Source organism: Muscardinus avellanarius (genome assembly GCF_963383645.1).
Source record: "Muscardinus avellanarius genome assembly, chromosome: 8".
Classification (NCBI taxonomy): Eukaryota; Metazoa; Chordata; class Mammalia; order Rodentia; family Gliridae; genus Muscardinus; species Muscardinus avellanarius.
Genome location: NC_137794.1, coordinates 82,483,695 through 82,507,225, shown reverse-complemented (window position 1 = coordinate 82,507,225; position 23,531 = coordinate 82,483,695). Strand labels below are relative to the sequence as shown.

At 34.5% G+C, this 23,531-nt stretch overlaps 1 protein-coding gene across 2 annotated transcripts in view; it reads right to left on the bottom strand.

The window, feature by feature from the left end:
- The window catches only part of LAMA2 (laminin subunit alpha 2), a gene marked incomplete at both ends in the record, with an annotated part of 652,317 nt that overhangs the window by 378,552 nt on the left and 250,234 nt on the right, over positions 1-23,531 (bottom strand). For both annotated transcript variants that reach the window (XM_080699817.1, XM_080699818.1), the window contains 3 exons: positions 72-189; positions 1,557-1,646; positions 4,697-4,876. In XM_080699817.1, the coding sequence (XP_080555943.1) occupies positions 72-189; positions 1,557-1,646; positions 4,697-4,876 (388 nt within the window). The remainder of the gene's footprint in view (positions 1-71; positions 190-1,556; positions 1,647-4,696; positions 4,877-23,531) is intronic.

The following is a 23,531-nucleotide window of genomic DNA, read 5'->3' as shown; positions in this document are numbered from 1 at the left end:
TGTTTCAATTACTGTAAGCCCCCCCAAAAGGAAAAAAAATGACTCACACAGTTGGCTTCTGGAAAACGTACCTTCACATTCGGTTTTTGTGAGGAAAGTCCCAGCTCTCCAGGGTTTCTGATGGAATCCTGGACAGCACTGATCACAGCTCTCACCACACGTGTTATGCTCACACTCACAGCGTGATTTCTAGCAACGAAGGGAAGGAGGGAACATACTTTGAGCATTATTTAGAATCAACCACAAAGGAGGCATGGTATGAGGGAAAGAGAAAACATTTAGACTAGGTAGATACTGAACTGTCAAACTTTTATGAGTCTGAGCAGGAAGAAGTGAAGATATTTGCTCGACACCAGCTTAAGGGTGATTCTGGAATCACTGGGTTAAGTTTTTGAAACGAGTCCCCAAAGAGGGGAGTCTTGAAAACAAAATTCTCCTTTAGGATATTGTAAGTTTTCTCAGTCAGATATGTCTATTTCGAGGTTTCATCTCATAGTGAGGTTAACGTTTTTTGATGAGGCAAAAGAGGAGAGAATTGATTCTCCTAACCATGCATTTGAGGGCAGAGGCAGGACAGAAATCTAGTGTCCCCAGTGAAGATTTTTCTGTGTGTGCTCTATGTGCAATCTCAAGTCATCACATGAATTTGCCCTTGCAGAGCTGCCTTGTGGCTGCACAGTTTGGGAAACACTACTCATCCTGATAGAGAACAACTCTACTAGGCAGCTAGCAGCATACAACCTTGTCAAGAAAAATATGGCCAAGCTTTTCATCTTCCCAAAACTTAACACTACGTAACTCATTAATCACAAATTAAGGTTGAGGATAATGTCATTTGTGGTACAGTTTTTAAAGAGACAAAGAAATACATTACCAAAAAATTCATCAACTATGACCCTACCAATATCCACTAATATTACTTTTCAATCTATTTCTTCCATATTCAGTACAATAATTGATTTTGAATTTCACCAGTTTTTTTTTATAACAGGATAAACGAATGTTCATTTACCTTCTTCTTTACATTATATTTACCTAATACATTGTCACTGATGAAAAATTTTACCCAAAGGCCTTGCTTGGTAGTTTCAATACTCTCTTGATGTCCCTCTTCCTATCTATTCATTATTGCTCCTGCTATATTTCATCTTCAGCTCCTTGGTTATTTATATATTCACCTCCGTGCACATTTTTTTTCATTTTTTGCATTAATTTTTTATCAAAATTTCCAAAAGAAATGAATAGGATGACTGATGGCAAGCATTCTCTAAAGCTAAATCATGCAGCAGACTGTCATAGCTAGATGGGTTTCAAAATAGATGCCACTTTGGAATCTTTTGGGGGGAAAATAATCTGTTTTCTGATAATGTGATGGCTGACTTCAAAGTCTATCATCTTAACTGCCAGTTCTATTTCACCCTGGCACGGCTTTCTGTTACACCGTCAAAATGGGGACCTGACACCCATTCACAGTGTTCCCCGTCTGCAAAGCCTCTCATGCAGCATTTTACAGTTCAGCGCTTCATTTTGTGTAAGCATCCTATAAATATACATACATTTGTTGCTGGATCAAGCGGACAAGCTCTGGCATGACCATAACAGATGCACATCCCTCCGACTGAAATGTCCTTGACTGAGTAGTAATACTGCAAAAAGCAATCCAGAGAGGAATCTTGTTAATGACTGCAAGGTTAAAGTAAAAAAAAGGAGGGAACATTCAGTGAGAAACCTTATTTTATGCTTCTATCCTTAGTCTGAAACATCCTTGTGTTTATTGAGGAAAAGTGAGGGATCAAAAAATAGATGGAGTAACTCCTTGTTTTGTGATTGTAGCCCAAAGGAAGAATGTCTCGATTTGTGTTAGGTGGGTCTTTTATAAATTCCTTTCCCACAGGCAGTACAAAATCCATGCTGGAGTAGCCATTGCTAAGAGCAGTTTTTAGCAAGGGCTAAGGATAAAAGTTTTCATGAAAGTTTTATATAGTTTCTTGAAAAAAAAACCTGTCAAATCATGACCACAGGAATCTTGGAATTCACAGATTATATGTGGGCTTGAAGGATTTAAAAACAAACAAATATAAGGCAAATTGTACTGATAACAATATATTTCTTCTACAAACTTAAGAGAAAAAAGTAACTGCAAGTTTCACATGTGGAACACTTGCCTTTTTATTATGATAAAATTTCCATACAATTATCTTCTGATTTGGAGTTCATACAGGGCTATGATCCTGATTATTTTTAATCTACCAGTTTTTTTAGAAAAGATTATTCATAATTACAAAGCTGGACTAATATTAAAAATTTAATTAATATGTATATAACATTTCATAATTATCAGAGCCCTTTACATTATTATATGAAGCCCAAGTAATACTCTCAGAGGAAGATAACTCTATTATTCCAATTTTATATGTTAAAAATACTAGATTTAGCAAGAATAAGTATGTGGATACAAATGAGAGTTCACTGACTAAAAATCCCTTTTTCTTATTTGTTCTTTTCTTCTTCATTTTGTTTATTTTTGTTGTTTACACGTAGTATGTTTTAAAATATTTTTGATATGTAACCTTATTTGCTATGTCTATACAATGAACTAATGGAACTAGCCAGGGTATTTGGGTAATAAAAAATCTCCTTTTTACTTACCTTCATCATTTAATGATACAGGTACAAATGGAGTTATTTACTAAAAAATGCTGGCACAATAATATTTGTAGATGCTTTAAAAATTGAAAATTTGATTTTTAAATATAATTTGTATAGTTCTTTGCTTTTGAATTAGTTGAAATTCAATATCATATTTTATATATTTAAATTTGCATGTAGTATTTATTAAACTTGGACATTTTCAAAAAACATATTTATATGTTGACTTGTACTGCACTACTTTAAAAGTTCATGAAAAATTGGGCAATAAATTATAGATATGTACTCCATTTCCTACTCTGGCTCCTCAAAATATGACAAAAAGAATACTAATTTATTTTCATTGATTTTTTTTCCATTATAGGTATACTGTCAAGAAAAAATAAATTTCACTTCAATATTATTAATTCTTCCTTGGTGTATATTTTTAAGTAATGCCAAAATTAGAATTAAAAGGTAATTTTTTAAACATGTAAATTTTAAATATTGCTACAAAATAATGATTGCTTCTTTATAAGGTAATGGACAAGATGTTATAAAATAAAACAAATATAAAATGGTCTCTGGTTTGGAAAATATGAGATATTAAAATATCTGAATAGTCGGGCTTGGTGGCGCCCGCTTGTAATCCCCACACTTGGGAGGCGGAGACAGGAGGATTCCGCAGGTTCAAAGCCAGCCATGCTGGCTTCAGAGACCCTGTATCCAAATAAAAATATAAAAGATAGGTGTCTGGGAGTGTAGCCCAGAGGTAGAAGGGATTCCAGAAACTCCAGTACCACACACACACACACACACACACACACACACACACACACACACACAATATCTGAATAGGTTGTGTAGGGATAATTAAACTTATTTTTTGATGATACAGAGGTAAGACATAGAAAATTTAAGTAATGAGGAGAAAAAAATAATGTGAGAAAGTTCAGGAAGTATGTCTGCTTTCTCACATTATTTTTTTTCTCCTCATTACTTAAACCAAAGACTGGGGTACAGAGTAGACAGGAAGAAGTTCAATTATCACTCAGAAATTTGAGATGATCATCTATGTCATAATTCTACAAATCCTAATGTAACAATAAAGACAGAATTCTGTTGACTCTGTGGTCAAATTTGTTGAAAAAATGCTTCAACCTTTTGTTTTCATTCACTATTTTATTCACAAAGAGAATTATTTAATATGTAGAATCAGTTTTCCCCTACAGAAGTTATTTTTTCAACTATGGTTCATGATCCATTAATGAATTATAAAACCAAAATGTTTAATGAAACAAGCTGGTCTGAAAACCAACAAAATTGGCATTATTTTGGAAGCTTCTAGAATTATATAATTTCAGCATTACCCTAGACCTGCTGAATAAAATCTACAGTTCCACAAGAACACCAGATGATTTTATGAACAGTTTAGTGTGTGTGTGTGTGTGTGTGTGTGTGTGTGTGTGTGTGTGTGTGTGTACTGGATGATCATATAAAATGCATTTCTTAGTGTGGTTTGTGGCAAAAATGTTTCAAAGGGCCTGGTACTCCATAATAACTCACTAAAGCCAATTATAATAATAATACAGATCACCTAGACTGAGAAAAATTAATTTAGTCCTCACAAAAATTATGAATTAGAAATTATAATACTCATTTTACAAAAGTAAAGATTAAAGTATAAGAATGTTAAAAAGAGCCAGACGTGGTGGCACACACTTCTAATCTCCCCACTTGGGAAGCAGAGACAGGAGGATCGTGCAGGTTCGAAGCCAGCTGTGCTGGCTTAAGAGACCCTATTTCCAAATAAAAAATATAAAATGGGTCTGGGAGTGTATCCCAGAGGTAGAAGGACTTTCAGGAACCCCAGTACCACAAAAATAAAATAACGTTAAAAAGTTTGATAAATGTTAATCAATTAATAAATAGCAGAGCTTGAATTTGAACAGAGTAAACTACTGAATTTTAAAATCTTTGATCATACGCATTTGTAAAAATCACTGAACAAGTTTTTAAAAGTTCTTTAAAAAACAACCATTCACAGATGTGATTTGTCATAACTCACTCTTCTTGTGACAATGGGGTCGATTTCTCTTGGGTCTTTGTGAGCAAACATCATCAAATCAGCATTCAAGGTGCGGATCCTCTGAAATCTCAGGCGAATATAGCGAGCCGAGGTGAACTCCAGCAGTTCAGGAGAAGGATCATCAGCACTTGGCCTCCCGTTGATCAGAGAAATGTGAATCTACACAATGTGGAAAATAATTTAGCAATTAATTTTATGAAAATTAAATATCTGGTTCTGCTTGCTTCTTTTTTATTAGAAAAATAAAGGTCATCCCTATTCTCCCAATTAGGTAGATACAGGTTCATGCTTACTCACTGGAACACAGTGAAGCCATGGAGGCATTTTCTGTTCCTTTTAATAAGCATGCAATTCACTTATTCACATTTTAGATGTTCTCTATACTACATACTATAATTACCCATATTCCTATGTCCCTATGGCATTAGGTCATCTTGTGCTTCCTAGGATTTTCATGAATTTTTTAACCAATTATTGTTTTTCTGAAAATTATTTGCTAGGAATTATTTAAGAATCTGGTATACTGTGAGAAACCACAAAACTTGGTAAACAAAAAAATTTAAAAAATATCTGACAAAAGCAGAAAGTTATTAGGAACTTAAAATTCTGCTGACCTTGAATCATTATTTATATATGCACACATATATATATTCATATATATATTTTTAAATTAAAATAAGGAGAACAAAAGTTGATAGATTAAGAGGAAAGCTAGACAAATCAATGTTCACAGTATGAAATTCCAATAGATTGGTTTTTTCTTCCTGTGATTCATTTATATTTTAGTAATTGATAGACCAAGAAGACAAAAAAATTATCAAGGATATAATATACTTTATGAAAAACATACTGTATAAAATATATTAAACTTAGAAAAAGGGTAATTTTTTAGGGAAATAATTTATTGCAATTGACACCAAAAGAAATATAACCTAATTGTACCATATTTCATGTAAAAATAAAAACATTGCCAAGGAACTTCTTTTCAAAGCCAGAGAGAAGTCAACATGCTCTCAAAAACCTATCTCTAGGGCAGAGAATTCTAATGAAAGATAAACTAGTGGATAAAATTTTTTTAAAAATCCTATCACAAATAAAGGAACTATGTCCCTACAGTATCTTGTAAATATCAACAGAACTCTTATAAATCAGCAAGAAAGAGCAATAGCATAATGCAAAATTGGACAAAAAGACATAAGGCATCACTGGCTTTAAACTATTAATAAAATACTGAACCTCACTCATAATAAGATGAATGCTAATAAAAAACACAATGATAAACTTTCCTCATTTTTTTTTTGCTGACAGATTGATAATAAATACTCTCTGATGGTAACCTGAAGGAGTACAGGCATATCTCTTATGCTAAGAGGTATGAATATACAATAAGCAAAAGGCTCAAAAAGTCAGTTTAGCAATACCTATCAAAATTTAAAATACACAGAATTTTTGGCCTAGCAATTCTTTTAGAAATTATTATATGGACATAAAATAATAAAAATATATGTTATTATCTATAAATTGAATAGTGCTAGTATAGCAAATGTTTCCATATCCCCTCTCAAAAAATTATATGTTGAATCTTTAATTGCAATGTGATGTATTTTTGGGAAGGAGACTTTGGGAGGTAATTAGGTCATGAAGATAGGACCCTCAATGGATGAAATCAATACTCTGCAAGAAGCCAGAAAACTAGCTTTCTTTCAACCATATGAAGATTCAATGAGAATTCAGCAGTTTGTAATCCAGGAAGAAAGTCTTCATAATTCAACCATGCTAAACCAGCACCATTATCTCAGACATACAACCTCTAGAACTCTAAGAAAGGAATCTCTGTGGTTTATAAACCACCCAATCTATGGAACTTTATTACAGTAGCTTGAATGAACAAAGGTAATATTATTTTTCAGCATTTTTTGGCTGTATCAAAAGACCAGAAATAACCCAATATTCATCAATAATGAGACCAGTTAAATAAATTATATATCTATGTACTAAATTCTGTGCAATCATAAAAAAGAATTCTTATATACTGATAGGAAAAAGTACTTTCACTTTTTGTACACTATGTAAATGGATTATTACCTATGCAATAAATCAAATCAAATTAAAATTATTAAAGAAATTGAAATTGGGTAGTAGATTTTGATCTAGAACACTGGTGCCCACTGGGCTAAAGAGACAGAAATACTAAAAGTGGGAGGCCTGTGCTGGGGTGAGAGATGTTCAGGTGCAGGACAATCCATGTGTGCACAGGGGAGCTCTGACTTGAGATCACTCTGTATTTTCCATTCATTTCAGGACAATATTTTCTGTATGGTAAGTACATTTTTGACAGGAGAAGCAAAGATATACATTTCCATTCCTAACATCCTGCATTTGTAGAATTCCCATGAGAATTTTATAAACTGACTGCCAATAAACTACTTGAGTCACTAGAGAAATATAACAAAATCTGAGATGAGAACCTAATTCTGATGTCACAACAAATAGGCTCAAAATGCCTCATGATCACACTGTGAAATGCCCCAGCTAACTGAATCTATCTTAGGTAATTAAAGAGGAATATATTCATATAATCAGCACATTTATGGGTCTTTTAAAATAGTGAATCAAAATGGCCATTCTGCCAAAAGTGATCTATAGATTCAATGCAATTCCCATTAAAATACCAACAACATTCTTCATAGACCTAGAAAAATCAGTCATGAATTTTATATGGCGAAAGAAAAGTCCCAGAATAGCCAAAGCAATTCTCGGCAATAAGAACCATGCAGGAGGCATCACAAAACCAGACTTAAAACTAAACTATAGAGCAATACTAGAAAAACCGCATGGCATTGGCACAATAACAGGCATACTGACTAGTAGAACAAAATAGAAGATACAGAAACAAACCAACTCACCTATAGTCAATTAATTTTGACAAAGGGGCCAAACTCATATGCTGGAGAAAAGATGGCCTTTTCAACAAATGGTGTTGGGAGAACTGGCTATCCATTTGTAGAAAAATGGAATTAAACCCTACCTTTCACTGTGCAGAGGAATCAACTCGAGATGGATCAAAGACTTAGAAATTAGCCCTGAGACTGTGAAGTTATTAGAGGAGTGCATAGGCTCAACACTCCAACATATAGGCACAGGCAGCAACTTCCTCAACAAGACCTCCAAAGCTCAGAAAATTAAAGCAAGAATTAACAAGTGGGATGGCAACAAACGAAAAAGTTTCTTCTCATCAAAGGAAACCACCAGGAACCTAAAGAGGAAGCCTACAGAATGGGAGAAGATGTTTACTAGCCACCACTCTGCTGGAGGGCTAATATCCAGAATACACAAAGAGCTCAAAAGACTCAACACTACCAGAACAAACAACCCAATCAAGAAATGGGCAACTGAACGGAATAGACACTTCACAAAAGAAGAGATACAAATGGCCAATAGATACATAAAAAGATGTTCAACATCATTTCATTAGTGATCAGCAAGATGCAAATCAAAACTATGCTGAGATCCCCCAATCAGAGTGGTAAGCGTAAAGAAATCAAATAACAACAAATGCTGGTGAGGATGTGGGGAAAGAGGAACTCTTTAAACTGTCAGTGAAAGTGCAAACTAGTTCAGCCACTATGGAGATCAGTGTGGAGATTCATTCCTTAGAAAACTGGGAATGGATCTACCATATGATCCAGCTCTACCACTCCTGGGTATTTTTCCAAAATGGTTGAAATCAGAGAACTACAGTAACATATGCATACATATGTTTATAGCAGCACAATTCGTAATAGCCAAATATGGAACCAACCTAGGTCTCCATCAACATATGAATGGATTGCAAAACTATAGGAAATACACACAGTGGAATTCTATTCAGCTATAAAGAAGAACAAAATCATGGCATTCGCAAGAAGATGGAAAGATCTGGAGAACATTATGTTAAGTGAGATCAGCCAAGCACAGAAAGAGAAGGTACATATGTTTTCTTTAACATGCCCAAACTAGGGAGCATTGGGGATACTAGAGGGACTCCAGATAATGGAGGGGAAATCTCAGCAAAGCTAGAATGGAAGGATAGGAGAGGAGGAAGGCTGAAGTTGATTAATGGAGTAGCTACATCCAAATAGGTGTAAAAGTATGACTATAGCATGGTTAACCTGGACACTTACTGTTGGGAGGGGGGAGAGGACACCAAGCACAGTCTAAATGTATATCATTTTTTATATGTTCCACATATAAAAATTAATAGATGCATATATTGATAAGTAAAATAATAGTGAATCTCAAAATACTAAATATCTTCTAATAAAGGTAATTATAAGAGTAAAGTAAATTTTGTATATTTTACATTTCTGGCATGTAGCAGATGAGCCAAAAATATGCTTGGAATTAAGTTATCTCTATCATTCAAAGAGGTATCAATTAAAAGTTAAAAGAATAAATAGATACATAATGTCGCTAAAACTATTTTCTCCTAAAGACAAATCTTAGCATCCATAGAAGCCACCAGTGCCCTCAAATTCTTGTGTAAATTCTCCTTTAAAATGCGATTTGAAGCAAAAGAGGAAATAGATACACATTAGGTTTAAAATTTCCAAAAATTATTGAGGCGTCTTTGGTATTAACATTATGGTGTGAGCCACATTTGCACTATAAAAGGAATAAAAAATTCCTCACTTAAACATACAAAAATATTTTAAAACTAGGTATACATATTCTCATTTAGGTTAATAAACCATGTGATAGCTACATGAAATATTCGGCAAAAGAACACTTCTCACAGCTTTGGTATTTTCATCAATCTACTTTGCCAAAAGATCTTGTAAGTAGAGTTAGTCCCAAGCTGTTTCTGGGATATAAAACCAGCCAGCTGTTTGGCCATGTTATGTGCAGCTTTTTAAAACCTTTTTCGTTCATTTTCCCCCTGCTATCCTTCAGAAATAAATCAAAATATTGGATATTTTCACTGGCACAATGCTATGTAATTTCAAGTTATTGGATAGTTTAGAATACTTCCTGATTTCCTATGGGGTGACAACTGGAGGGTGTCTGTCTTCAACGAAGATAAAAAGTATCTGTCCTCAAGACCAATGCTGCCTTGCTGTGAGGCCCTGGGAAGTCTGTGGCAGTGTACTGTCTTCTGAAATGGTTTCTATTACAGACATGTTGGTGGGTGTATGTTCATGCTGTCAGAGGAATTCATTCCAACAGAAAATATCCAGCTATGATTATCAACTGTCTTTTTAGTTTTTAAAATTTCTTTTCTCTGAAATAAGCTTTCACAGGCAAATAAAGGGAAAAATACATTGGAGTATCTCTTTTCATTACAAAACAATTCCATCAGCATTATACTTTATTCACCCCAATAATTTTCTTTGCACTAGGTTAAATATACTGTATATCATGCTTTCTTTTTAGAAAGATAAGACCTGTCTGCCTCGATTGCACTTTTACTTTATTTTTTCTATTTATTTATTTACCATACTAGGGATGAAACCCAGGAGCATTCTACCTTCAAGCTATACTCCCAGTCCAATTTTTTTATTTTTTATTTTCAAACAGGGTCTCACTGAGTTGCAAAGGGCCTCATTAAGTAGCTGAGGCTGTATACAAACCGCAAGCCTCCTGTCTCAGCCTCCCAGATTCTGGTTTTACAAGTATGTACCACCATATTTACTTTAGAATGCCATTTAAAAATGTTTTGTTAGCTGGGAATGGTGGCACAAGCTTGTAATCCCACTTTATGGGAAGTTGAGACAGGAGGATCCGAGTTCACGGCTAGCCTCAGCTACTTGCAACTCAGGGAGACCCTATTTCAAAATAAAGAATAAAAAATAGGGCTGGGAGTGAACTTACAGAGGTAGAATGACACTGGGTTCCATCCACAGTACTGCAAAAAAATAAATGACTAAATAAAAATGTTTTGTGCAACAAATAATCAGATTTATTATATGAAAAAACTGGCTCTTATGAGATGAATATATCTGCTTCAGACAGCTGGAAGGGCTATAGTTATAGCATTCTTTACAATGATATAGATGTGTTGAGGTGCTGGATACAAGAAGGCTGTCAGAAGTATCAGAAATTTGAAAATGAGTAGCTGAAATAGGTGACATTGAAACACCATATGACCCAGCTATACCAGTACTCAATATTTTCCCAAAAGAATCGAAGTTAAAATGCTACGGTAACACATGTATAGACGTTTATAGCAGCACAATTCACAATACTCAAATTATGGAAACAACAAAAGTGTCTATCAATGGGTGAATGGATAACAAATATATGGTATATGCACACAATGAAATTCTACTCAGCCATAAAGAACAAGATTGTATCATTAGCAAGAAAAAATAGAAAGAATTAAAGAATATATTAAGTGAAAGGAGCAAGTCTCAAAGTCAAGGGTTGTATGTTTTCTCTCATATGTGGAAACAAGAGAAAAATAGAAAACATAGGAGGTGGAGGATAAATGTGTAGAGAGACTAGTTGAATAGTAAAAGTTAATTTTGGGAGGAAGATGGGAAGGAAAAAGAACAGGGTTACAGAGATAAATTGTTATAATAATGATTTTGCAATACAAAAAGGTATTACTCTTGGTTTTGCTAGCATGCATGGGGAGGAAGGAAGGTGTAGCTGAGTGGGTGATGAACACAAGTACACCAAGAGCTGTGTGCATCTATGCTTGTATCACACTGAGGCTCATTATGATGTATCGTTCAACTAATAAAAGTATAAAGATAAGCTGGACATGGTGGCCCATGCCTACAATCCTAGTACCTGGGAGTATGAGACAGAAGGATTGCAGGTTCAAGACAAGCCTCAACAATTTTTTGAGACCATGGGTGAGACCCTGTTTCAAAATAAAAAATAAAATAGGGCTGGGAATGTGGCTTGGAGGTAGAATGTCCCTTGGACCAATCCCCAGTACCATCACCACCAACAATACACAGATTATAAAATAAATAAATATATAGATAAATAAATATAAAGAAAAAAATATAATTCTTAAAATATTTACCAAATCCAATTTGTATTATCAATCTCCAAAATTGTGTCAATGAGGTAAATATTAGATAAAAAAAACTGAGCCAGTAAGTTCACTTCACATGTATAGGATGAGATTGTTTCTACTTATGGCCAAAAAATTATGTATAAGTGAGAGGCTGAGACATCTAGGGACTTTCTAAGTTCAGTCATATCTCTCTCTCTCTCTCTCTCTCTCTGTCTCTCTGTCTCTCTGTCTCTCTGTCTCTCTGTCTCTCTCTCCTGTACATTATATTCTCACATCATAATATAATTCATAGTGGTAGGGACAGACATGCACACAGCAGTTGGTAAGCTCACCCCCAGCTCCTTACCCTACCCACTCTTTCCCCATACATAATACATAATATTGATATTGGCACTGGCAATTTAACATGTGTATATAACTTCAGGGAAAGTCTTTCCTTCATAGAGTGTCCATCTCTCCCACCACCTTCCTCTAGAACCCCTCCACCCTCCCCTGGAGTTTCTCCTCCATTATCTAAATTCTCTCTTCTACTCTGATTACCCCTATCTTTCATATATGGCAAAATAGACCACAGAAAAAAGAGAATCTCATTTTCAAAAGTCAGCTCATTCAAAACTGACCACATAGTCAATAATCTATAGAAGAGAATACATCAATATGACCAAAATATTCGAGAAATTTGAATAATATAAAATGACCTAATTCACAGACAACAGGCCATTAAAGAAGTTTTAGAAGCATAAACCAAGAGCATTAGAAACATTGTCAAAGAAATATCAGAGAACTACCCACATGTAAAAAATTAGATGGACATCACATAAAGGAGACATTGAGAACCCAAATAATACAAGATCAAAGAAGAACTTCTCCACACTACATAATAATAAAAAAAAATCTAACATAGAGGCCAAGAAGAAAATCTAACTGCATCAAGAACAAAAATGTGACATCTAGGGCTCAAACAGTAAGAATCACTGTGGACTTCTCAACCCAAGTCATGAAAGCCAAGAAGGCTTGCTGTAATACACTACAAACCCTGCAAGAAAACAACTTCTAACCAAGACTGCTATATTCAGCAAAGATGTCTTTCAAAAAATGATAGAGAAATAAAATAACTTCCAAGAAAAGCAGAAACTGAAAGAATTTATGACTACCAAGATAGCACTAGAGAAAATACTTAAAGAAATAAAAAAAGAAACAAGAAAGAAACACTAGATACAGATAAGGGACAGCTTCTACCAGATGAACAACTAAGCAAGGGAGATATAACACTATATCAGAAAGAAAATATAATTCATAATAATAGGCAATAAAAATCATCTTTCAATAATATTGAGTGTCAATAGGCTAAACTCCCTGATTAAAAAAAGAATAGACTAGTTATATGGATTAAAGACTACAATCCAACTATATGCTGCTTGCAAGAAACTCACCTTACAGGCAAAAAAATAATAATATAATATGACCATAGATCAAAGATCAAAGGCTGGAAATAGATATTACATGCAAATGGAGAACAAAAACAAGCAGGGTTGGCATCTCTCATATCCAACAAAACAGACTTAGAGCTAAAACTTATCAGAAGAGACAAATAGGGTTATTTCTTCCTGATAAAAAGAAGAATCCAACAAGAAATGTGTACTCACATTTTGGTCAGAAACAATGATTGTAAACATTTATGACCCAAAGTTGGGGGTACCCACTTTTAGAAAACAAACTCTTTGGGACATTAAAACTTAGATTCCAACAAAATAATATTAGGAGATACTTTTAAATATACTGCAAATAGTGCATTGTAGTTTCATATCATAATGTGGTTCAGAGTGATAAAAACATATATGCATACAACACTTGATGAGGTTCCCTTTGACTTCTTCCCCATTTTTCATACATGATATTGAAATTAGCACCAGTAATTTCACATATGTATATAACATCAGTGGAATTATTTCCTTCATTAATTATTTCTTCTTTTGTGAAGTATCTATAAGTATCTTTCTTAAAATGATATTATTTGAGAAAATGAAGAGTAGGATTATGAAGATACCTTTGATAAAATTAATTCGATCACACATTTTAGAGTAGGTGGGAAAGAAAGTTTGTTTACAGAAGGAAGGTGAACTGTAAAAGTTGAGGAAAGGGGAAAGTACAACAATTTGTCATTGTATTGGCAGCACAGGACAAGGGTCTACCTGGTCAAACTTTTGTTCTACCCCTTTGCTGTGTTCTCACTATTTCAGAGCTTTCTCCATGCTATTAGCTAAAATGATTTTTTTGTTTCATTAATTGTCATAATGTCCCAATAACTGGGAAAAAAACAGATTATTAACTTCCAGTATACCCTATTCTGTTTTGTGGCTACTTCCCTGGCTATGCCTCCTCAATCACATTCAGTATTTCAAGCTGGTTTTTCTTATCTGAAAGACTTTGAACCAGAAGTATTTTGGATACTGTAATTTGCATATAAATATATATTAATTATGTGTATAATAATTTACATATAAATATATATAACTTATGTGTATAATTTACATATAAATACATAATATATGCAATTTTCAGGATAGGACCATTTAACACAAAATTATTTATGTTTACTTTTTGTAGACCTTATGCACATGTTCTAAGGGTAAATTACATAACATTTTTATTGCATTTGTGGTAGGATTGTGAACTATCACATGAGGTCAGATGTAGAATATTCCACTTGTGGTGTCATGTTGGCTCAAATTGTGGAGCATTTCATATTTGGGACTTTTGGATTAGGGATGTTCAACCTGTTTTTTAGCTCTTCCCTAATTTCCCAATGTTAGGGCACAAGAGTGCTCAGTTCTTTTTCTCATTTTATACTCTGTTTACACTTTTTCATGCTATCAAGGCCCGTGGCTTTTAATACCATCCATACTGATGTCTCCCACATCAAAATATCCAGGCCTGACCTTTTATCTGAAGGTTAAAATGTACAAGTCAACTGCCTGCTCACTGAATTTACTTATCTAATAGTCACTTCATACTCTTCCTGTTTCTGATACCTAGTATTCCCAATCTTAGAAAACTATTTTATCCTTTCACTTACATCTGACCAGTGATTTCAAATATTGCTTGATTTTCTTTGCTTTCTTTCATCCTAAACAAATTTATTTGAAAAATTTTGATGTTTCTCCTTTCACAATATATTCGGCATTTAATCACTTCTCACTACTTGTACTAAAACCATATTGGTTTGAACTTTTATCATCTTTTATCGAGGGCACAGTTTTTGGTTGTTTTTCTCTATTACTTAGAACATAAGCCCAAGAGCTTAGGAATTTCTGTTTTGCTAACCTATATAATCCTGAGCACAAAGGATTATGTCTGATAAAATTTGTTAACCAAAAAGTTTTAAGTAAATGAGTATTCCCAAGATGTAGTAATTCCTAAATTTTAGAAATTTTAAATAGCTTTTTATCTAAAAAGCAATTTTATAAAATAATTAGTTCTTTTCAGTTATTAATGAGTGAATCTGTGACTATGCTATTTTCACAAACCTAAAAAGTGAGTAACCCTTCATTTTATTTGATAATCAATCATTTGAACTAAGTTAATTTAAAGATAAATTAGCAGTATTGACCCATGATAGCCTTACATCTAACACTAATAACTTTTTAATATTAGTTAAATATCTGTTAACTTTAATCTTCATTACAGCAAAGTTTCACTTTGACAGGCTATATTTTTTAGCTAAGACTAAAAAATAAATGTGTCTATTGAAACATAAGACATATTTGAACTTAAGAACTTTTTGGCCTGATCCATTGCTTATCCCCCAAATTTGGATAAATCAATAAGAAAAATAGTAAATACAAAAGTAAATCCATTTCTGGAGAGAAAAATAATGGAATATATTGGTATAAATGGGCATATCAGGTGCCTTAGTATTTATACCAACCAGAACTAGAAAGACTTCTGTGCATGTGTACACTGAACTAATTCAGAACATCTTTAAAAGTATGTCACTATCATTAAAAGTAAACAAGCCCAGCTAAAACAAGTACTCTCACATAGTGAATGACTACCAAGCTGCCTAAAAGGCCGTGCTTTAATCATAAGATGCCAAGTATTATACAAGACCTCAACTTTGTTAACTAATCTATTCAACCACTTTGGAAAACAGTATGGAGGATCCTTAGAAGAATGGGAACAAACCTACCTTATGACTTAGCAATACCACTGCTGGGTATTTACCCAAAAGAATAGAAACCAAACTACCTAACTAATGTATGCATATCTATGTTCATAGCTACACAATTTACAATTGCCAAACTATGGAACCAGCCAAGATGTCCACCAACAGATGAATGGATTACAAAGTATGGGATATGCATACAATGGAATTTTACTCAGCTATAACAAAGAACAAAATAACATCATTTACAAAGAAATGGATGGATGGAACTGGAGAACATTATGCTAAATGATATTAGTCACAAAAAGTAAAACATTGAATACTCTCCCTAATATGTAGATGATAGGGAGAAAAAGCGTCATAGAAGAAATTCTAGATGAGGAAGGAGAAACCATAGATGAGCAAATAAACTGACCTAACTGAAGGGATGGTAGGAGGGAGAAGAAAAAATCCTTTATATACATTCACAAATATATCAAAGTCAATCACTAAGCCAACAATGATGAAAGAGGGAGAGGAAGGGAATAGGGTGGGAACTGGGAAAGGGCTAAATGAGTGATGTGCGCATGTGTGCCTCTACCATCTTGTATTCCATTAAGATGTATGACTACAATGCACCAATAAAAAATTTAAAATACAAGAAAATGTCAGCTTAATGAATGTTTAACAAATATGATAAGATCATATTTGTTAAATATGACTACAGCCCCTGCCCTACTTCTTTAAATTCTTTATTTTGAAACAGGATCTCACTAGGTTACAGAGGGTCTCACTAAGTAGCTGAGGCTGTCCTCCCATCTCAGTTCCGAAAATGCTGGGATAACAAGCGTGCACCACCACGCCTGGCTCCAATAGCTTGTTTTCTATTTTTCAGAAGTATAATTTCCAAATCTGTCATTTCTGGATGAAAGCTTTGCAGGTTTTTTTTTCCACTGGCATAGCAATAGCTTTAATAAATTTAATACTATAAAAAATCATTTCCCTGCAGAGTATTTGTCAACTTATATTTTTATTTTGCCTCTTTCCTAGTAAAAGTATTTAAAATATTATGTTCCAAACATTGGTCAGGAGAAAAAAAGAATGCCCTCATTTTGCATAAGAATTAATTACAACTGTGACAAATCTTTTTTTCTATAAGTAAATAGTACTGATAGTAACAGATTTCATTTGTCAGTGATTTTTAATTCCTATAAAACTATTGAACACACAGAAGATCTTAACTTTTTGGAAAGATAAAAAATAGCAAAATCTCAGCTGCTTTGGAAGTTTCAATTTTCTCAAAATCTCAAAATTAATATAGCCCTTTTTTTAAAAAAAAAAAAGCTTCTGGTGGTTATATTCTATCTACAATTCAAGGCAATCCAACAAAGGATTTGTTTTTAAGTTCTTTGTTCAAGATGACCTAAGGTTGGTTTTATCTGAAACATTCCAAGAAAGGTGACCTGTAATCCATCATAATTAAATGGACCATCTCTGTATCATTTTTCTCTCGTTATGATGTACCTAAAGGATATTGACCAATAAGTTCCTGAAACTCTCAAAAAAAAAAAGAAAATCTTGCTCAATTAAAATTGCAACCTTTCCTTTAATTTTCTTATTCTGAAAGTATCTGGAAAAGAGTTTATCTATCCATATATAGATAGATAGATAGATAGATAGATAGATGTAGATAGATATAGATAGATAGATATAGATAGATATTCCAAAATACTTTGAAAAAGTAATCAAAAAGTGCTCCATGATGAAAATATTTATCATTACTTTTTCTTTCCCTAGTTATATAACATTTGCATGGATTAAAAAAAAGAGTTGTCATAATTGGTTTTCTCAATCTCTTTTGGGAACTTCTCATTTACATTTTATCAAATGCAAATGTCATAGCTAAAGTTAAGTCTGTATAAGGATATAGTCATCTGAAATTCACAGCTAGGAAAGAAGCTAAGAGGAGTAGCTTCAGAGTAAGCAATGAGAGAAATTACCAGAAGAAAATTATTTAGTTCTCTTTAAACATTTGCATTGCTTCAAATTTTGCTTTGGGTATGCCCCAACCATAGGAAGTTTAAGAAAACAGAATCATTACTCTCATCTATTCCATTTACATTGTTATTTTGGAAATCCTTTACCATATACAGGATCTTGAATATAAAAACAACAGTAGATATCATTGCACAATTACTAGACATAAATTCTTACATATGATCTGTATGCACTAATTTGTTCGATATTACCTAAACCTCATGAGGTAGATGAGGTAGGTACTTTTCTTTCTCTCTCTCTCTCTCTCTCTCTCTCTCTCTCTCTCTCTCTCTCTCTCTCATCTGTAGTAATAGGATTGAAACCAAAGGGCATTGCACTGCCAAGCTACACCCACAACCCTATTTATTTTTATTTTAAAACAGGATCTTGCTAGGTTGATGAGTCTCACTATTTGCTGAGTCTGTCCTAGAACCTGCCATCCTCCTGTCTTAGCCTTCCAAGTATTGGGATTACAAGTGTTCCTTTTATATCTTTTTAAGGAAAGAAAGTATACATTGAAAAATTAACAAGTATGGCAAAATATGGCTAAGATGTGTTCCAATACTATTCTAACTTCATTAAATGTGCACCTCAGCTCATCACTATGCTACCTCACAAGCCGGGGGTTCAACAATCATTTATTAAATGAATTAGTCACTGGTCATTTAGAGACTATTTGTAGGGACAGGAAACTCACCACTGGTGAGAGACCTGATTCCATGTGCCCTCCACACATCCTATCATCTAACTTGCTTCCCTTCTGATTGACTCTGTGATTGACCCAGTATTTTAACTCCATTTCCTCTTTGTTGTCCTGTTTTTGCTCTTCTAAAGTTATCTTTATTGTTTGATTTCCCCAGCTCGTGGCTTTCCTTTTATGTACTATTTGCCTTACTACTCTAAACATTGGAATTAGTTTGCTTTTTTAGCACTGTGACCAAATAAACTGACTAGAACAACATAGAGGGGGAAGTTTTATTTGACTAATACTTCTGAAGTTTAGTTCATGATTTGAGGGCTCCAAGGCAGAAACAGTATTGTGACAGAGCACAGTGGAAAATAGCTGCTGAGTTAATGGGAGACAGAAGAAAGAGAGGGAAAGAGGGAGAGAGAGGGAGAGAGGGAGAAGAGAGAGAGAGAGAGAGAGAGAGAGAGAGAGAGAGAGAGAGAGAGAGAGAGAGAGTAGTAGTAGTCCTCTAGGCCATGCCCACAGTGGCCCACCTCCTCCTGCCTCTGATTTATGTATAGGTGACCAGGCTTCAATACATGAATCTGGGAGAGAATTTTGGTTAGCATTCAGAATGTCCTTCAAAAGCTTACGTGTTAAAACCATGGTCCCCAATTCAAGCGGTCCAGTAGTGGGGCATAGTTGAAGGTGGTGGGTCACTGGGGGTGTGTTTTGAGGATCATATATATTTCTGGTCCCCTCTACTAGCTCTCTCCTTTCTTGGAGTGGTTTTTACTCCCCTGCCATACCATGGAGCATTGCCACCATAGTGCCTGTCTGGGAACCAACTGATTATGCTCTGACCTCTGATATCATGAGCCCTATGTATACTTGTTTTTCCTCTAAGTTGTGCTTGTCAGATATTTTGGTCACAATGAAAAAACTGACTGATATAGGGACCCTACAGATCCAGACTGTGAGACCATTCTAGACTTCCTGATAAAGACTTCCTAACCAGGTCCCTTGTCACTACTGAGGACACATCAGTGAGTCAGATGGCACATAGGCCTTTTGGGAAGGGGCAGGATGGAGGTATATTAGACCACAAAAGATCACTAGGCCAACAGATAGTGCCAAACCAAATAATAACTTCCAGTATTGATCCACATCAGTAGAGACTCTCCTGGAAAATGGCAGCAAAATTTTGTGCTGATCAAAACAAGAACTGAACATGTCTAGGCACTGAGAGTGGAAGCATTATTATCCAGAAAAGAACTAAAAACTCCTAAAGTTTTTCTAACATCATAATAAATGAAAATGGCTATGACAATTTGTATAGTTAACTATTTCATCAAGTAAAAACCATCACTGGTGTGCAAAAAAATATAAACTTTATGGTAATTTCTCTAAGGTATAAGGTATAAGATATTAAAATCTCAAATTTTGGGGAGAATAGAAATATAATATGTTAACAAGCAAAATAATTATCTGTGAAACTGACAGGGTCCTCCTTAATGTGGACCTGTTAGATAAAGTTCTAAATAGGAACTAAAGTGAGTGTAATGACCTACATTAGTAGGACAAAACAATCTGTACACTTGAAAAATATACAATAACAGCACAGAGGAAAACTTAAGCAACACTTTCCTGTTTTGTTTTCAGTTCCCATGTGGAAACACTTGTTTAAAATTAAAATAAAATCTTGGAGCAGCAGGTCTAAATACTGTGCCAGATCCTGTGTCATCAGATTGGAACAAAACCTAGATGTGCACTTGAAAGAAGAATTCAGTCTCCTTCATCCTTGTTCTTTGATTCAGGGGTTCCTCAGAGAGAAATTATGTGCATGTGTGTATATGTATCCTACAAGTATGTAAATAAAAATCTGTGTGACTCTATTAAGTTAATTTTTTCCTATTTTGAGATCATCATTGGTAATCTCAACAGATTTAATGTTCTAAACAGTTTCATTTCAAACAATATGATACAAGAGAAATTAAAGAATAAGGTCTTACTAATCCTTGGATAAGAGTTAGAAAGCAGACCCTAGCTTCCCAAGCCTGTGCCACACAGGACAGCTATATTTCTATATTTCTAGCATCCCTAATATCATCAGTGTTTGCTAAGAGGCTTATTCTCTGAATGTTCCCTTTTTTTTAATCTTCACCTCTAAATTTGTTTTCACATTATTATTATTTTGGTAGCTACCTCTATATTTTTACCTGCTATCCATCTATTTCCATCTTCATTATTCTTGCTCCATTTATTTTTTATCATTAGAGAAAAATTGTATATCCATTGTTGGAACAAGTTTCTATGCTTTCAAGTGAAATTATATATTCTATTAATCTAACCTAGCTTTGCAAGAGGAAATGATAGGACTTACCTGTCCAATTTTGTGATTTTTCCAGTGTATAAGATATATTATAAAAATCACCCCCCTCAACATTTTAACTAAATGCTGTATTTCCATAACCAATGAGTTTTTCATTTCAGGCTTCATGAATCTGAATCTATGTGTAAGACCAGGGAGGTGTGTATGCTTCTCTAACAGTGGCTATTCCTATGTTCCTGATGCTTTGTAGAACTGTGTAGGTAGGTGTGTATATGTGCAGAGAGTTAGCTATTGTGTAAGATCATCCACCCTGGGACCCATCTGCCTATGTTCAAACTGTAGGTCTGTTGCTTACTACCTGGGTAGATTATGCAATTTACTTAATCATTCTGTGTCTCAGTTTCTTCTGTAAAAGACAACTACCTTTTGCTGATGTTAAGTGGATTAATAGAAATAATTCACTTGAAGTGATTATAATAATGCCTTTCACACAGGAAAAACTATTAAGTATTAGTTTTTGTTCTTGAAAGAGTAAGAAAAATAGTGCAAATGTCTATGTGTCTCTTGCTTGGCAGGATTGAGTCTGCCCTTTATGGTGATTATCTAATATCAACCTAGACAGCATCAGAACACATGGGTGGCCATAAGGAAGTTCCCACACATAAAGAAGAGGTCTTCTGAAATAATGATGTGGTTGATCATCTATAGGAGAACATGTGTCCAGAAGAGCAGGAGAAGTTCTTGTGTGTTGTCTTCTCATTTATACCCATTTCTCACACAAGCAATTAAGAGAAAGAAGAGATCAGAGGGCTTCTTAGCTCAAAGCCCCTTCAGCTTTGTGTAGACGATACTGCTCTGGGGATAACCTATTTTCTCATCACTGGAAATGATGGCCTTTGGGACTGTGATCAGAGGGGGTGGCCAATCCAAATACAAAGGCTACAGGAAGAAGATGTTGCAGAATTACAACCATCTGAGTAGTAGTTTCTAAGAAGAGAAAGATTAAAAAAACAGTGCTGTACAAAGGAACTCTCCATAAATCTGAGTTCATACTTAAAATTTTTCTGGATCTACTAGATTTATAGCTCATTCCTATGATGTATACAGATAACTAAATATAAAAAATACAAAGGTTTCAGGAAAGCATTTCATTGAAGACTTTTGGCCCTCATTTTACATGCTTTATACAGCAACAATAACTGTAATACCATTTAGCAGCACTCTAAGTTTAGATTCCTCCTGTTATTCTGTGCAGAACTGAATCATAATCTTTTATTTACTAGGTTTGTAGGATTTTGGCTTTGTGCACCTCGACATCTGTACAGCGCCAGAAGATCTCTAGTCCCTTCAAAGAAACAGAGTGCGCAAGGGGACCTCTCCTCCCACACAACTAGAAGATGAAGTTTTCTGCAGATTTACCAAGTACACAGTGTTCTTGTTCTTTTGCTAGACTCCAGCTAGTAACTGACCACAGGAAGCTACAGGCCATGCCCTCAAAGAATCTCAGAAACAGCTCATGTTGTTGGTTAGCTGGCGGGGGGTGGGGACAATCTGAAACTCAAAGCCTCATTTCTATAGGAACCCATGCAGAATAGCTAATATTCAGAAACATTAAAACTTGAGAAAAATTAATAAATATCTGATTAAAGGTCATTGATCACTATTGTGAGTTATTTGTCTAAAGTGGACTTTGTTTCACATTTCTTTTCTCTTTCCTCTTGACAAACAGAACATGAATGAAAGGTAAAGAGAATAAAACATTTAATCCATCATCCAGGGGCCAGAGCTGAATTGCTTTCTGTTATACATTTGTTGCCAAGTTCACAGAATTAGGTTTGTTTTCAATTATTTGTAATATGCTTACCCAGAAGAATTTATAATAGGTTGCTTAGACTTTGTTCCCTTTTCTATTAATGACAAAAAGTACAACTGTTCCTCCTTAGCAAAAATAAAAGGAGATAAATTAGGAAAATAGTTATGAATGTTGCCACTGGGCTTGAGAGGTTTTGTTAGTTTGTTAATTTTCATGTTAAACTGGTTCTGTAAGAAATGGCAATTAAGACTGACTTCTTCCCTCTTGCTATCTTACTTCCAAGATAAGAAGCTAATAATCTCTACTGAGTTTATAACAATGACACCTATAAAAATTAAAAATAAGCATAAATCATTATTATCTAGTATTATTCTTATAGTTCTAATAACTATGAATTGATTCCTTGAGAATTAAATTTAAAAGGTAAGCTTTAAATGCAGAATGCAATGCTTCCAATGTATTTCTAAAATATACCTCTTCTCTGCCATTTCAGGCTTCCGGGTAGCTTTCCTCTAGGGCTCTCAGGTCCCACCATTACTGGAATCACTACCACACTCAAGATCTCAGTCTGATAAGGCACAAATGAAGACAGAGTGGGTAGGAGATGCCATTTCCTATTAGATGAGTAGGTATAGCCGACCGTTGAGGAGCAGAAGGCCCAATGGGCTCTATTACTTCTGTGGAGAGATGTTGTCCAGTCTTGTCTTACACCAATCATGGTACTACATGGCACAGGCCCATAGACCACAGTGGCCAGGCTTCATGGCCTGCCTTCTTTCACAAAGAACTGAGTGCACATCTAGGGAGTTCAT